Source organism: Lagenorhynchus albirostris, chromosome X (assembly GCF_949774975.1).
Source record: "Lagenorhynchus albirostris chromosome X, mLagAlb1.1, whole genome shotgun sequence".
Lineage (NCBI taxonomy): Eukaryota > Metazoa > Chordata > Mammalia > Artiodactyla > Delphinidae > Lagenorhynchus > Lagenorhynchus albirostris.
The window spans coordinates 59,861,204-59,878,627 of NC_083116.1; the positions used below are offsets into that span (position 1 = coordinate 59,861,204).

Here is a 17,424-nt window from a genome sequence, read left to right on the forward strand (position 1 = left end):
ATACTTTTTCTGAACAAATTCAATAAGGGTTCACATTATGCATAATATTCATTATTATGAGAACCTCTCTCCCTTTAGCACACAAATTATTGCCCATTACTGGGATTATTTCACTTAAAGAAATCTTGCAGCTTGAAAGCATTGAAATTGTATCAAAAAACAAAAACGTGCAAATTCTACACAAACCCAATTTTTATTCAAATTTTCAGAATATCTTCTTTTATTTTTAGATGAATCTACGTTCTGTATTTACTGTAGAACAACAAAGGATTTTACAGCGTTATTATGAAAATGGAATGACAAATCAAAGTAAAAATTGCTTTCAGCTCATATTACAGTGTGCACAGGAGACTAAGCTGGACTTCAGTGTAGTCAGGGTAAGTATTGAGGTCTTAAACTCTTGAATTTATAGCTTTGTACTACAAGTCATAATTGCTTAATATGAAAAAAACTATCAGGGTGTGAAGTCACTAACTATAAACAGCTTCATTTTCCTGGTATAAAATTACTATTTTTTAATAAATACCTAATCATTTAGTATGTTTTTGTTTTCTATAAATACCTTGAAAGCACTAAAACTTTTGCATTTTAAGTATATCTTTTAAAAATCCCAGTCCTTTGAACTAATAGGTACCTTTAGGATTAGTTGCTGATCTCATGCTTGGTTTACACCTAGAATTTATCTAGATATAATCCTCCAAACTGATATTAGTAAAACAAGCATTTACCAAGGGAGTTAGCATATTTTCTTGTTACGTTTAAATTTTTCCAGCAGGTATTTATGAATTTAGTATTTTTGTCTTTTTAGGAAAACCTATCCTTTTTATGAATATCTCTTCCTCCTTTTAAGTAAAATGTATGCATTTTAATGGGTTAGCAAGTAAGGGACAAGAAATCCCTAGGGAGGAAAATTTCCTTTATCACAACCATTGTTATTCAGCTGTAAAAATCAGAGCTGCTACACATTTGGGAAAGGCAGTGAGAAGGTGATAGAGAGGAGGCAAGAGATAAACCTAACAGAGCTAGTCACAGATTTCATAGTGAGTGCATAGGTCCTTTCATGATTGTCTGAACGGGCTACAAATCTCCCTGGAGCGAAACCTTAGGGATTCAAAGATTAGCAGTTTTCCCATCCTTGTCATTCATTAGGCTAAATTGGTAAGAGAAGGACTTCTATTTAAGTTTATTTTTCTGTTGGAGGAACTTTTAAAGACCCCAAAGATAAAAATCTCTTGATAAGAAGAATTCTTTGGAAAATCTATTATTTAAAGACTGAAGGATATATTCACCTTCAAATAGGGAATTATGCCACCAGTTCTAGGAGGGAAATATCCAGGATATCTGTTTCTTGTTTGCTGAGATCAACCATCATACTCAGATTTTTGTAAGAACTAGAAATATCTCCTGTTGATAGCTCTAAATTCCCTATTTGCAATACCTTTAGTAAAACCTCGAGAAAAAATGTAATTGACTTAGAAAAATTATTTTAAAATGTGTAATATTTCAAGTTGATGAGTTTTCCATTTTATAAGTACAAACTCATTTTTTTCTGCAATAACTTCTTTCTTTTCTTCTGTCTTATTTTACCATTACTTTAAGATGAAAAGTCTTCTTAGGCAGCTGCTTTGTGGACTGTGACCTTTCATATTTACAATTTGCTATTGCAATCTTCCCCCTAATAATTTACTTGATTGTACTTGAATATTGAGAGTGTTGAAATACAAAGGTTTATATCTTGCTCCAAATGGTGTGAAATCTGTAACAAGTAATGGAAATGAAAGAAATAAACTTTCTAGAACGTAAGCTTACAAGTAAAATGTTATGTAAGTTATAAGGAATGGTGTGAAACAGATTCATTTTCTCTGTTCTAGGAGAGTGTTTATTCTGCAGAAATTCAGTCTTTCTAATCTAAATTTTAACACAATTTTGGCAGCTTTTCCAGCCAGAGGAGAAGGGAGTTGTTTATAGACCCATTATTCCACAACCTCCCCTGCCCCTGATATTCTGCTAGGTCTATATGTTCTACTTGAAAGGGACCTTCCTTTATTATTTTTAATATAGTATTTGAGCCTAGTATTTTGCTAGGTCTACATGTTCTACTTCAAAGAGATCTTCCTTTATTATTTTAATACAGTATTTATTGTGTTTTTTCCTCAAAAGAACTAAAATCTCACTGTACTAAGAACTTGATCCCAATGTAAAAAGAACTTAAAAGGTTAAAACATCCATGATATATATATATATATATATATATATAGTGGGGTAAAGGAACAGGAAAACAAAGAAGGAGGTATAGGAAAAGGAAAAGTTTGGAGACATTGACTTTCTAAAAAAGGACTGAAAAAGAATTTAATGGACACCAAGGATTGGTGACCCAAATTTATTGCCTTTCTTTTTTTCTATGTAGTATCACTTTATTAGTTCCAAACCCCAAATGCTCATCATATCAATTTGATTGACCCATTTTTTCTCTCTCACCAATGAAACATTTGGAATGAGAAATTTACATCCTATAGGCAATGGTAAATTTTGGATCCTGTAACTGAATGACTTTTAGTAAAATTTAATTCAGTTACTGATAACCCTTAGGTAATGCATTTTCTTTATTTTCAACATTTTACTAAAATATATTTCTTAACTATATACTTTCCTACTTTACTTCAATAGAGACTATTGAAAATAACTGAACCTTTACTTTTTGACTCAGGGTTTTACTATGGAAATCAATTATTGTACTGTGCTATAAAACAATAATGCTTACAACACGGTAAGTTATATGGAGTGACTTTCTCCTTTACTAAAGAACCCCAGACCATTTAATGATTTCTCACAACAATTCTCTTTTATTTTTCCTTTCTTCTCCTTTTTAGTGAGTAATATTTAATGAATATTCTTAGTTTTGGTGCTATCAAGGTGTTTTCAACAGCAATCACTATTACCAAAGCCCCATCCTGTTTTGTTAAAAAAAAAAAAGATACCAGGTTTGGTAAAATTATGTGTAAAATAAGATAAGGTATGTTTTAAGATCAAGTGTTGTCTTTTCAGTAAAGTACATGGGTCTTGTGACATCTATATTGGCTGCATTCTGCACAAGTGAAGTTGTTAGATAGCTGAGTTTCATATTCATGTGATATTCATTTTACTATTGCATTTTACTTTTTTATGGGTATACAATATAGATATCTAGTAAACTATATAAGTAACTATATATATGAACTATAAAACTATAAAAGTAAGCCATAAATTTGCAGTGCACTAAGATCACTTAAAATTCCTATGTTAAGGTAGGTATTGTGATGAGAACATGGTAGGTTGTTTGCTTTCTTAGAAATCTTGTCCAGAGTTGCCCTCCAGATGTAGTAGATCTTGAGTTTAAATCTTACCAATTCACTATGCTTTCCCATTGAAAGTTTTAAAATATTGAAATTACAAACAAATACATCATGCTTCCTATGCATATTTTTATTTGAAAAGCCATAACACAGTGACTTATTTTGAATATCTGTAATATTCACTTTTTTGAACCATAAATTGAAATTATATATATCCCCAAACATTTCCCTTTTTTTTAAACATCTTTATTGGAGTATAATTGCTTTACATTGTTGTGTTAGTTTCTGCTGTATAACGAAGTGAATCAGCTACACATATACATATATCCAGCTAGTGGGAAGCAGCCACATATTTCTTTTTAGATATTTCTCTCGAGTGTATACTTTAGAACCTTTTAGTTTTTCTCCCCTGCCTCCTTCTCTTGTGACATTTATATTCATTTGTCCCTCTGCTTATAATTCTCACTTCTGCTGTTTAGTAAAGCTAAATAAGAGTGAGTTTTAAATTCCCACAGCCTCATGTGAAGCAAAATGGAGCATCTCAGTTTCTGGGACATTTTATTAGATAAGTACTAATTATAAAAGTAAAATGTCCAACAGAAGTGGCCAACTCCATTTCAGGGGTTTCTCACCATAGTGGAAGGAGAATGTTCTTTGAGGTCAAGTTAAATTAATTTTGATTCCTTGCTCTGCCAGTAGCTGACAGGATATCTTTCCACAAGCTAGTTAATATTTCTGAATCTCAGTTTCTTCATTTATACAATTAGAAAATAATACCTAGCAAAGGAGCTAATATATATGAAAACACATAATGGAGATTCAATACATGTTAGCTTTTATTTATAGTATTACAACATTTAATGTTGTATATAATATAAATATACATTGAAAATTGGATAATTTATGTGGTTTTCAAAAGCACATCACACAAAATTAACCAAATACACTCTGCACCCTGTTTGTGCAAGGCTAGTTCATTTAATGTTTTCACTTATTTATTTTTTGAAATTCTTAATAGATTAATGTGTTTTGGTAGTTTATAATATGGTATGCATTTTGAAATAATTATAAAGTTTACTAATAATTTTATGGAACATAATATTTCTTATTGCATATTTTAAGAAGAATCATGATTCAGTGTAATAATACTAAGATTATTATAATAAATTACTTATATAAAAGTACATAGTTTGTAATCAAATTCTAAATGCCAACCACTGGTATTATTTTTATTAATTTTTGGTTTATAAAAGTAATACATATTCACTGTATAAGATTTGGTAAATCGAGAAAAACATAAAGAAGAAAATAACTACCACAAATTAATGACAAACTGGGAAAAATATTTGCAACTTGTGACAAAGTGCTGCTACCTCCAGTAGGAAATTGCTCTTATAAATCAATTAAAAATGACAAATACCCTAATATAAAAATTAGTAGAGGTAATCAGTAAGCAACTCTATCAAAGTGATATAGTAACCAGAGAACCTCAAATCAAAACAGCAATTATATACCTTTTCTTAACTCCTGGGCTAGTAGAGACTACAAAAAGATAATGCAAAGTGTTGTTGAGGGTGTGGGGAAACCAGAACTCTTATACATTGGAGGGTAGTTTGAAAATATCAAAAAGCCTAGCAATTTTCCTTCTAAAGATGGCATTCTAATGGACCAATAGTACAAAGATGCATGCACAGTGAAGTGTATTGCTATATGGTTTAAAATAGTGAATATTTCTAAAAGTAATCTAAATATCTAGCAATGTTAAATTAACCAAGTTATGATATATTCATAGAAGTTGTTAAATCTGAAGATGCCTAGTGTATATTTCTTTAACAATACTATGAGCATTTTCCAATGTCATTAAACATCCTACCTCTAGTATGTTTCCAATTTTTCACTATTATACATAAATATGATGAACATCTTTGCATATAAACTTTGTATACATCTAGGATTACTTTTAGGATAAATTCCCAGAAATGAATTTACTAGGTCAAGGGATATAAACATTTTAGGGTTCTTGCTACACATTAATTGGAAGGGTTTTGAGGAAAAGAAGAATAATACAATTCTCCTATCAAAGTTCCTAGATATTTATTACGTGCTGGTCCCTGATTATCTCTGACCTTATACTTTAGTTACTTTTTCTTTTATTTTTTTCTTTTAAATTTGTATAGGCCTTGATTTTATGACAAATGAGAATATAATTTATCACATAGGAATTGTTTTTTCTTGTTTTTTGGTTAAGAACTTTTCCATAATATCATTTTTTTTATCCTTCCAGACGTGGGTTGGCAATAAGAGAAGAAAAATGAGTAGTAAGAATTCTGAATCAGGAGCAGCAACAACAGGAACTGTTTCTGGTACTCCTTTAGCAGCTCCAGACGTTACAGTCAGAAATGTGGTTAATATTGCTCCAACCTCAAGACAACAGTCTTCTTGGATATCACCCAATAATGATGTCATTGTAACTGGTATATACAGTCCAGCCAGTTCATCAAGTAGGCAAGGGACAACCAAACATACAAATACACAAATTACAGAAGCACATAAAATCCCTAGTCAGAAAACAGCCAGTAAAAATGATACTGAGTTTCAGTTGCACATTCCTGTTCAAAGACAAGTAGCACACTGTAAAAATGCCTCTCTGCTCTTAGGTGAAAAAACAATTATTTTGTCCAGACAGACAAGTGTGCTAAATGCTGGAAACTCCGTATACAATCACACAAAGAAACACTATGGAAGCTCTTCAATGCAAGCCTCTGAGTTGACGGTACCACAAAAGCCATCTGTGTGCCACCAACCTTGCAAAATTGAACCAGTCGGAATTCAAAGATCATATAAGCCTGAACACACGGGTCTAGCATCACATAACTTATGCGGGCAAAAGCCACCTATTAGAGACCCTTACTGCAGAACACAAAACTTGGAAATCCGTGAAGTATTTTCATTGGCAGTTAGTGATTACCCCCAGAGAATTCTGGGAGGAAATGCCCCACAGAAGCCTCCTAGTTCAACAGAAGGAACTTGTTTGTCCATTGCAATGGAGACTGGAGATGCTGATGATGAGTATGCCAGAGAGGAAGAGTTGGCATTGATGGGAGCACAGATACCAAGCTACTCAAGATTTTATGAAAGTGGCAGTTCCCTTCAAGCTGAGAACCAAAGTACAGTTTTGCCCAGACCAGGAAGAAATATGCCAAATTCACCAATGGTGAATATTAGAGACTTGTCAGACAATGTACTGTATCAAAACAGAGAATACAATTTGACACCACGGACCTCATTACATAAAGCATCTACTACAATGTACAGTAATACAAATCCATCACGGAGTAATTTTTCTTCACATTTTGCATCATCAAACCAATTGAGGTTATCACAAAACCAAAACAATTACCAGGTAATGTGTATGTTTATTTTATAAAGGTTTTATGAAAGTTTGTTTGGTCTAAAAAATTGTGTTGGTAATCAATTAGACTTGAGATCTGGGTCACAACTCATATTTTGAAGTACTTTGATTTGTTTGCTTCTAAATAGTGGTTTGGGGTCAACTCTTTAAAGAATCTTGTGCTTTCTTTGTCACGTTTAAAAATGGTGCATCCTTTTTTTTTTCATGGAATATAATAATTTTTATAACATGGTAACTATCTCCTGACATTTCAAATAGTTTTGTTCAGGAAATAATAGCCTTATGGGAAGCATGGCATTTCCTATCACTAAAATAGGACTGAATTGGCTAGACTCATCCTCTTGAACATAGATTATTCCTGTTATGACTTTTACTTGCAGTTTAGGAAGATGTCACTAGATGAGTGGTGCTTTCCCTGAGTACATAGTCAGGCAAGTCAATCATTTCTCTAGGCGACAATGGTTGAGAAATCAGAGCCTGCAGTAACTCAGCCAGCTGTTTTTTTTCTAAAAGTAAATGCTTTATTAAAACATTAAGTGCAACGTTAATCAAATTGTCTTTTTTAAAATGTTTAGAGGGAAGAGACACATTCAAAGTACGAATTAAAGCAATTTTCGACCTGTGCAAAAAATAAGCATTATTTTTTTACTGTTTCACATATTTAGTTGTTTAGATATGCTTCAGATAATCTCAACAGTGAGGTATAAACCTACCTCAGAATATCTCTTAAGGCCATAGATCTTCTTTCTGAAAAAATCTGCTTTAGAGAATTTGAATAGCGAAGCAGGAATGTTTGCCATTTTTTCTTGCTGCTAGCTAGACCCTTTAATTTGTTCAACCACAGTATTTTTTATCTGTATTTAAAATGCTTCCAGGCTATTATCAACCAGTATAAGGAACCAACTTCTCTTGACTCCTTTTATCTTATAGCTCCCTGCTACAAAATGAAAAGCAATAATAGAGTATAGGAAGTATCCCTCTGGCACCTATCTCTAACAGAATAGTACTCCATCGTCATCATTAGTAGACATTTCTTATTAAGGATCTTTTCATTTTTCTGTGTTTGCTCTTTCCTAAAGCATGCTTAAAGTAACATTGAACTATACCTTTAAGATCCTTCCCAATGCCCCTTTTCATTCACCTCTTTTGTACTTTTTACCCCTTCAGCAGTGTTGTTCCTAATAATTGTAATAATAATAACATTTATGATTTGTTGAGGGCCTTGCATGTACTAGGCACCATCAGTAAATTTATATACCTGATCTCATTTAATCTTCATGGCAATCTGGTCATATAAGCATGTTATCCATGTTTTAATATCTTGTCTAGAATTATACAACCAATACAAGACAGAACCAGGATTCCAACTCAGAAATATATCATGTGGGTTTTTTTTTCTGCTTTACCATGCAGCCTAACAATTTCAACTTTATTAGAATATTTGGAGGCTTGAGAGTGCAAAGTTTAAGTTTTAATTTTTCGTAAATCGATTGCTCCCTAAAGGATAATTTAGCCTAAAAAAAAGACCTTTTTACAGTCTTTATCTTTTTTCCTGGCAGAACTTTTAAAGAAATAAAATTTATTTTATATAAAAGATCATTTTAAATGGAATAAAACTTAGCAATATTTTTGGAAAAGTAATCTCTTTAAAGAAAGACAATCTGACATAATTTAGAGCATGGGCTTAAAGCCAGACAGACCTGGATTCAAATCTAGGCTCTGCTACTTTCTACTCATGTGACCTCAGGCAAGTGTCATAACATCTCTGGGTAACAGTTTCCTAATTTGTATAATGCACTTAATAATATATACTTCACAGGAATGCTATAAATGAAATAATACAATCTGTGCAAGCTTCCGTATACATTCCCTGGCACATAAATTTTCTTGTACTTATGACATCATAGTTGGAAAGTTAATGAAACTCTGCTAGTCCAGGTCTTCTTTATATTCCATTTCAAGTAAAATATTGCACAGCCCACAGTTATCACAGTGTGATTGAGGAAGAAATAGCTGTAGTGCTGGCTGAAAGAAGATTGGTGATCAGCTTTCAACCTCACCATAATCTATGTATTAAAAGCCCATATATTTCTATTTATATTATAACAGAACTCCTCCAACTTGATCTGAGACAGTATGGTAGAGAGTCTTTGCATAGAACTCTTGGGGCATCACTTTGCCCCACCTTTCTTTTTTGTTTGTTTTTATTTATATATTTTTACATTGAAGTATAGTAGACACAATATGATATTAGTTTCATGCCCCACCTTTATTTTAATTAGTAGAGATTTTAGGGAACCAAGGTAGCCTGGGGAAGTGTAGTCCATGAAGACTAATGTTTTAGTCCATTTGGGTTTCTATTACAAAAATATCCTAGACTGGGTGACTTGAAACCCAACAAACATTTATTTCTCACAGTTCTAGAGTCTGGGAAGCCCAAGATCAAGGTGCTGGCCGATTTAGTACCTGGTGAGTGCCTGCTTCCTAATTCATAGATCGCTATCTTCTCACTGAGTCTTTATGTGTCAGAAGTAGTAAGGGAGCCCTCTGGGGTCTCTTTTGTAAGGACACTAATCCCATTCATGAGGGCTCCATTCTCACAACCTAATCACCTCCCAAAACCTCTACCTCCAATTGCCATTACTTTGGGGATTAGGTTTCAACATATGAATTCAGCTGCGACCCAAACTTTCAGTCCATGGTAGTTATCCTCCAAGATTCTGATGACACTCTATTACCAAGCTATATTATTAGTAGATCTGGACTTAGAAAAATAAAACCTATGACCATCTTGTCAACTTTCTAGCTATGAAACTATAAGCAAGCAAGCAATTCTCTTTAGTTTCTGACCCTGGGACTATAATATAACAGAGATATCTGCCTCTTCTCTCTGTTGTACCAGGTATCTTCAAGCCGAGGTCCTATTCCTAGAGTATAGCCTAGTTGCAAGCTATATAGGTGACTGAGTACAAACTGAGGAAATCCATGAGGATGCTAAAGAGTTGAAATCAGCACTGTTTTGGAGTCACTTTGGAATACCATATTAAGAGTTGAAGTGATGGTAAGGAAACTGTCAGGAGGTAACTATACCAGGATACTATAGCCCAGTTCTATTTCAAAATCTCTATGGGTTGACCTCACTCCTTTGGAGCTAGATTGAAACTGTATTGGTCTCCAAAGTGCCTTTCACTTTTCATATTATGTCTATGTCAGCCCATCTTGAGTGCTGTGTTGATTACAGATTAATAATTGATGATAATCTATGTGAAGATATTGGGGTATTTTGGAAAACAAGTGCTATACATTCAGGATTTTGTTGTAATTATTATTGTTACTTAAAAATTAACTGTATTCCCAACTCTTGTGAACTTCTTAAGAACTTAGAAGTTAATAGACATAGAGCACTTTGAGCTTTCTTTAAAAGCTACTAAAAAAGTACAATGTATCCCCCACCAGTGGGAGTAATTTGGTATTACCCTCCAAATTTATTCAGTATTTGTGTGCTTAAGTTCACTTTTTAAATAAACATGGAAATTTAATAGTTGTAAAAACTTTAAACATCATGACATTCTAAACCAATAAAAATGGTATTTTGACCTGAGGAAAGTGAGGGCCAGTAAGATTGACTTTGCTAAAATAACTCTCAGGCAAATAGTGAACTTTAAAAAAGCAATAGTAATCTGTGTTGAATAGGTGTAGTTATCATGGATCATTTTTAAATGACTTTATTAAGATATAATTCACATAGTACAGCAGTCACACATCAGAAGTGTACAATTAAATAGTTTTTAATATATTCACAGCTCTGTTCAAGCAGTACCACAATCGAATTTTAGAACATTTTGTTACTTCAAAAATAAACTACATACTGATTAGCACAACAAATCCCCCATCCCAGTACTAGACAACCGTTAATCTTTCTCTATGGATTTACCTATTCTGAATATTATTATAAGTGGAATAATACAATATAATGTTTTTTATGACTGGCTTCTTTCAGTTAGCATAATGTTTTCAAGGTCCATGCTATAGTATGTATCAGCACTTCATTCTTTTACATTGCTCTATGATATTCCATTGTGTCTATATAGCATAAATTGTTTATCCATTCATTAGTTGATGGACATTTGAGTTGTTTACATATTGTCTATTATGAATAGTGCTGCTATGGACATTCATATACAAATTTCTGTGTGGAAATATGTTTTCATATCTCTTGGGTATATATCTATGAGTGCATTTCTAGTTCATATTGTGATTCTATGCTTAAAGTTTTGAGGAAATGCCAAAAGTTTTTCCAAAGTGGTTGTATCACTTTACAATCCAACCATCAATGTAAAAGAATTCTAATTTCTCCACATACTGACCAACACTTGTCATGTCAGTCATTTGATTATAGCCAGTATCATGGGTGTGAAATATTTCAGGGAGATCTTGATTTGCATTTCCCTAACAGCTAACAATGTTAACTCCCTTTTCATGTGCTTATTGGCCATTCAAATATCTTATTTGGAGAAATGTCTATTCAGAGAATTTGGCCATTTTGTAAATTGTTCTTTGAGTTGTGTTTAGATCTTCATATTCTCTATACTGGTCCTTATCAGATATATGACTTGCAAATATTTTCTCTCACTCCATATGCTTCCTTTTCACTTTCTTGAGGGTATTGTTTAAACACAAATTTTAATTTTGATGAAGTCCAATTTATCTATTTTTTTCTGTCATTACTTGTGCTTTTGGTGTTGTATCTAAGAACCTATTATCTAAGCCAAAATAACAAAGACTGACTTATATGTTTTCTTCTAAGAATTTTATACTTGTATCTCTTATATGTAGGCGTTTCAGCTGTTTTGATCTTGTTTTTGTGTATGATATGAGGTAGGAGTTCACCTTGATTATTTTGCATATAAATATCCAGCTGTCCCATCATCATTTGTTTAAAAGATTATACTTACCCCATTGAATGGTCTTGTCATCCTTCTCTAAATCAATTAATCATATGGAAGAGTTTATTTCTGGACTCTCAGTTCTATTGAATTGATATATATGTTTCTTCTTATGCTGATACAACACTGTTTGTATTACTGTACTTTGTAGTAAGTTTTGAAATTGTGAAGTGTGAGTCCTCCAAATGTCTACTATTTTATCTAAATTATTTTAACTATTCTAGGTCCCTTAAATTTGCATATGAATTTTAAGATCAGCTTATCAACTTCTGCAAAAACAACAGATGGAATTTTGATACAGATCATATTCAATCTGTAGATCAATTTGGGGAGTATTGCCATATTAATAATACTGTGTCTTCTGATCCATGAACATGGTATGCCTTTCCACTTATTAGGTCTTCTTTAATTTCTTTTAACAATGTGTTAAAAAGAAATGTGTCTTGCACTTATTTTGCTAAATTTATATATAAGTATATAACTTTTAACATTATTTTAAATGGAATTTCTTTCTTAATTTAATTGTTGGATTGTTCATTGATTTTTGTACATTCATCTTGTATCCTGAAAAAGTACTGAACTAATCTATTAGTTATATTAGACACTAGTGGATTTCTTAGGGTTGTATTTATGTAAAATCATACCATCTATAAGCACAAATAGTTTTACTTGTGTAAAAACTTACTACATTTTCTTTTTCTTGACTAATTGCTAGAACCTCCAATCCAATGCTAAGTAGAAGTGGTAAGACATCTTTCTCTTCTTCTTAATCTTAAATGGAAAAAAATTCAGCATCTCACAATTAAATATGGTGTTACCTGTGGTGTTTTTGTAGATGGTCTTTATCAGGATGATAAAGAATAAAAGACCCCTTTTATTCCTGGTTTAGAGTGCTTTCATCATGAAAATGTGCTGGATTTTTGTCAAATGCTATTTCTGTATCTAAAGAGGTATATTCATGTGCATTTTTCCATTTATTTTTATATTAATATGGAGCATTACATTTTTTTCTTTTCATTTTCTTTTTTTGATATTTATTTTGCATATCTTTTTCAGTTTTACTAAGTACAGTACTGTATAAATTTAAAGTGTTCAGCATAATGATTTCATTTACATATATTGTGAAATTATTACTAAGTAATAAGTCTAGTTAACATCCATTATCTAATGCATAGATTTTAAAAAGAAAAAGAAAAAAAATATTTCTTTCCTTGTGATGAGAACTCTTGGGAACTACTTTCTCAACAACTTTCAAATATACCATACAGCAGCAGTGTTAACTATAGTCATGACACTGTACATTATATCCCTAGTACTTATTTATCTTGTAAGTGGAACTTTGTACCTTTTGATCATCTTCGTCCAATTCCCACTCCCCCACTTCCTGCCTCTGGGAACTGCAAATCAGATCTCCTTTTCTATGAGGCTGATTTTTTTGTCTGTTCATTTGTTTTAGATCTCACATATGAGATCATACAACTAATTGTCTTTCTTTGTCTGACTTATTTCATGTAGCATAATGCCCTTGAGGTCCATTCATGTTACTGCCAATGGCAGGATTTCATTCTTTTTTATGGCTGAATAATATTCAATTCTATATATATTTCACAACTTCTTTATCCATTAATCTGTTGATGGGCACTTAGGTTGTTTCCACGTCTTGGCTATTGTAAATAATGCTGCTATGAATATGAGCGTGCAAATATCTTTTCAAGTTAGAGTTTTCATTTCCATTAGATATATTCCCAGAAGTGAAGTTGCTTGATTATATGGTAGTTTTATTTTTAAATTATTGAGGATCCTTAATACTGTTTTGTGTAGTGCCAATACCAATTTACAATTCCACCAACAGTGTGCACATCTTTGACAACATTTTTAATCTCTTGTCTTTTTGATGATAGGCATTATAACAAGCATGAGGTGATACCTCATTGTGAGATTAATTTCCATTTACCTTATGATTAGTGATGCTGAGCACATTCCATATACCTGCTGGCTATTCATTTATCTTCTTTGGAAAATATCTATTGATATTTTAATTGGATTATTAAATTGGATTATTTGTTTTTTGCTATTGAGTTGTATGAATTTTTAAATATATTTTGGATATTAACCTCTAACCAGATGCATGGCTTGCAAATATTTTTTCTAATTCCATAGATTGTCCTTACATTTTATCAATCATTTCTTTTGCTGTGCAGAAGCTTTTTAGTTTGATGTAGCTCCACTTGTCTATTTTTGATTTTGTTGCTTGTGCTTTAGGTGTCATATACAAAAAAATCATTGTGAAGATCCATGTCAAGGAGATTGTTTTTCTGTTTTCTTCTAGGGGTCTTATGGTTTCTAGTCTTATATTTAAGTCCTTAATCCATTCTCACTTAATTTTGGGGAGTAGTGTAAGATAGTGGTCTAGTTTCATTCTTTTGCATGTGAATATCCAGTTTTCCCAGCACCATTTATTGAAGAGATTGTCTTTTCTCCACTGAGTGATCTTGTCTTCATAGTTAAATATTAGTTGAACATATATGGATTGGTTCATTTCTGAGCTTTTGATTCTGCTCCATTGGTCTATGCATCTGTTTTTATGCCAGTACCATGCTGTTTTGATTACTATCGCTTTTTTCCTTCCAGTTTTATTGAGATACAATTGACATACAGCACCATATAAGTTTTAATGTGTACAGCTTAATGTTTTGACTTACATACATCATGAAATGATTACCATCATATCATATAGCCACAGATTTAAAAAAAGAACAAAGTGTTTTTCCTTGTGATGAGAACTCAGGATTTATTCTCTTAACAACTTTCATATATAGCATACAGCAGTATTAATTATATTAATCATATTGTACATCATATCCCTAGTTCTTATTTATCTTATAACTGGAAGTTGGCACCTTTTGGACCACCTTCATCCAATTCTCCTTCTCCCCTTCCCTGACTCTGGTAACCACAAATCTGATTTCTTTCTATGAGCTTGTTTATTTGTTGGTTGAAGCATAATTGACCTACAACACTATGTGAGTTCCAGGTATAAAACATAGTGAGTTGATATTTCCATACATTACAAAATGATCACCATGATAAGTCTAGTTACCATGTCACCATACAAAGATATTACATGATTATTGACTATATTCCCTAAGCTGAACATTTCTTCCCCCTGACTCATTTATTTTGCAACTGGAAGTTTGTACCTCTTAACTCTCACCTATTTCACTCATTCCCCACCCCCACCCCCAGCAACCACCTATTTGTTCTCTATCTCTATGGCTCTGTTTCTGTTTTGTTATGTTTGTTCATTTGTTTTGTTTTTTAGATTCCACATATAAGTGAAATCATGTGATATTTGTCTTTCTCTGTCTGACTTATTTCACTTAGCATAATGTCCTCTAGGTCCATCCATGTCACAGATGGCAAGATTTCATTCTTTATTATGGCTGAGTAATATTACAGTGTGTGTGTGTGTGTGTGTGTGTGTGTGTGTGTGTGTGTATCAGATTTCTCTTTATTCAATCATCTATTAATGGGCACTTAGGTAGCTTCCATGTCTTGGCTATTGCGGATAATGCTGCAATGAACATAGGGGTGCATATATATTTTTGAAATAATGTTTTTGTTCTACTCAGCAAAATACCCAGAAGTGGAATTGCTATGTCATATGGTAGTTTTATTTTTAATTTTTTGAGGATCCTCCATCTTGTTTTCCATAGTGATTACTGTAGCTTTTTAATATAGATTGAAATCAGGGACTGTGATACCTCCTGCCTTGCTCTTTCTCTGAATTGTTTTGGCTATTTGGAGTCTTTTGTGGTTCCACATGAATTTTGGGATTATTTTCTACTTCTATAAAAAATGCTATTGGAATCTTGATAGGGATTGCATTGAATCTATAGATGGCTTTGAGTAGTACTGACATTTTAACAATATTAATTTTTCCAATCCATGAACACAGGATACTGTTTTGCTTATCTGTGTCTTCTATTTCTTTCATTAATGTCCTGTAGTTTTCAGAGTAGACATCTTTCACCTCCTTGGTTTAATACATTCCTAAGTATTTTATTGTTTTTTTAATTAATTAATTAATTAATTTATGGCTTTGTTGGTTCTTCATTTCTGTGCAAGGGCTTTCTCTAGTTGTGGCAAGCAGGGGCCACTCTTCATTGCAGTGTGTGGGCCTCTCACTATCGCAGCCTCTCTTGTTGTGGAGCACAGGCTCCATATGCACAGGCTCAGTAATTGTGGCTCAAGGGCCCAGTTGCTCCATGGAATGTGGAATCTTCCCAGACCAGGGCTCGAACCTGTGCCCCCTGCATTGGCAGGCAGATTCTCAACTGCTGCACCACCAAGGAAGCCCTATTTTATTGTTTCAATGCTATTGTAAATGGGATTATTTTCTTTTTCAGATAATTCAATTGTTAGTGTATAGAAATGTTACTGATTTTTATATGTTAATGTTGTCTCAGTCTACTTTACTGAATTCATGAATTAACTCCAACAGTTTTTTGGTAGGCTCTAGGGTTTTCTATACATAAAATTTTGTCATGTGAAAATAGAGCCAATTTTATTTCTTCCTTTCCTCTTCCTTTCCACTTGTGATGTCTTTTATCTTTTTTTTCTTGCCCTATTACTCTGGCTAGGACTTCCAGTACTAGCTTGAATAAGAGTGATGAGAGTCAACATCATTGTCTTATTCCTGATCTGAAAAGTAAGGCTTTCAACCTTTCACCATTGAGTATAATGTTAGCTGTGGGCTTTTCATATATGGTCTCTTTATGTTTAAGTGTGTTCGTTCTATATCTAATTTGCTAAAAGTTTTTACCATGAGGATTCTGATGTCACCCATATGGCAAAATAGTTTGTTCCTGACTTCACTTCCCCTCACAACAAAAACAACTAACAAGAAATGAAAACTAACAACACCTAGCAACTCAAGAATAAGACACTACTGAGAGAATCCTTGAACATGGAGATAAGGATGAATCATCCTGCTGCACCACAGAGACCAAGACAGACTGCATTAGAAGGGTAAGAGAAGGAGCTACATATAGACTGCATTGTCTCTCACCCAGGCCAGCAAAGCACCATGTGGACAGGTCTCAGCTGAGCCTTTGGTTCCTCTAGTGGGAAGAGAGAAAATAGGGGGACAACCAGCCCACCCCCAGCATTCTTCAGCACTTTGAAGGAGCAACTACTCTGCAACATGGACGTTCTCAGGGGAATCTGTGTGGCTTGACCACTGGGAATCTGAATGTGATGGGGGGAGAAGCTTGCAAAAACCAACATACAGATCTTGGAAGACTGCATTCATATTTGCAAATATGATAGTATATTCGCTATATAGTAATCCCAACCAGCAGCTTTGCTCATATGAAGGACCAAATAGTAATCCCACCCAGCAGCTCTGCTCATCTGTGGAACCAAGTTGGGGCTACATTCTGACCATGGAACATGGCGGGGTAAAGATCTGCCTGATTTGGATTCTCAAAGAGGAGTTTTGCTGACACACCTGCTGTGGAGAGTGCCTTCTGGCCCCGTCTGCCCAGAAGGGCTGGTGACAACTCTTGAAAGCTGTGAGGCTCAGTAACACTTGAGGTAAGAGGTGGGCAGATAGAGCCAATAGTTGGCAGAACAACATCAGTGGTCCTGTTCAGTAAGGGAACTTGGGGTATGGGTTGGCTTTGGTTAAGACAACAAACAAAGAGGCTTTCTGACCTTGGAGATGATTCTT

At 33.4% G+C, this 17,424-nt stretch overlaps 1 protein-coding gene across 1 annotated transcript in view; it reads left to right on the forward strand.

The window, feature by feature from the left end:
* Nucleotides 1–230: 230 nt before the first annotated feature.
* The window catches only part of HDX (highly divergent homeobox), a 148,938-nt gene continuing 131,744 nt past the window's right edge, over nt 231–17,424 (forward strand). The window contains exons 1-2 of the mRNA XM_060138433.1: nt 231–377; nt 5,617–6,735. Of these exons, the coding sequence (XP_059994416.1) occupies nt 231–377; nt 5,617–6,735 (1,266 nt within the window). The remainder of the gene's footprint in view (nt 378–5,616; nt 6,736–17,424) is intronic.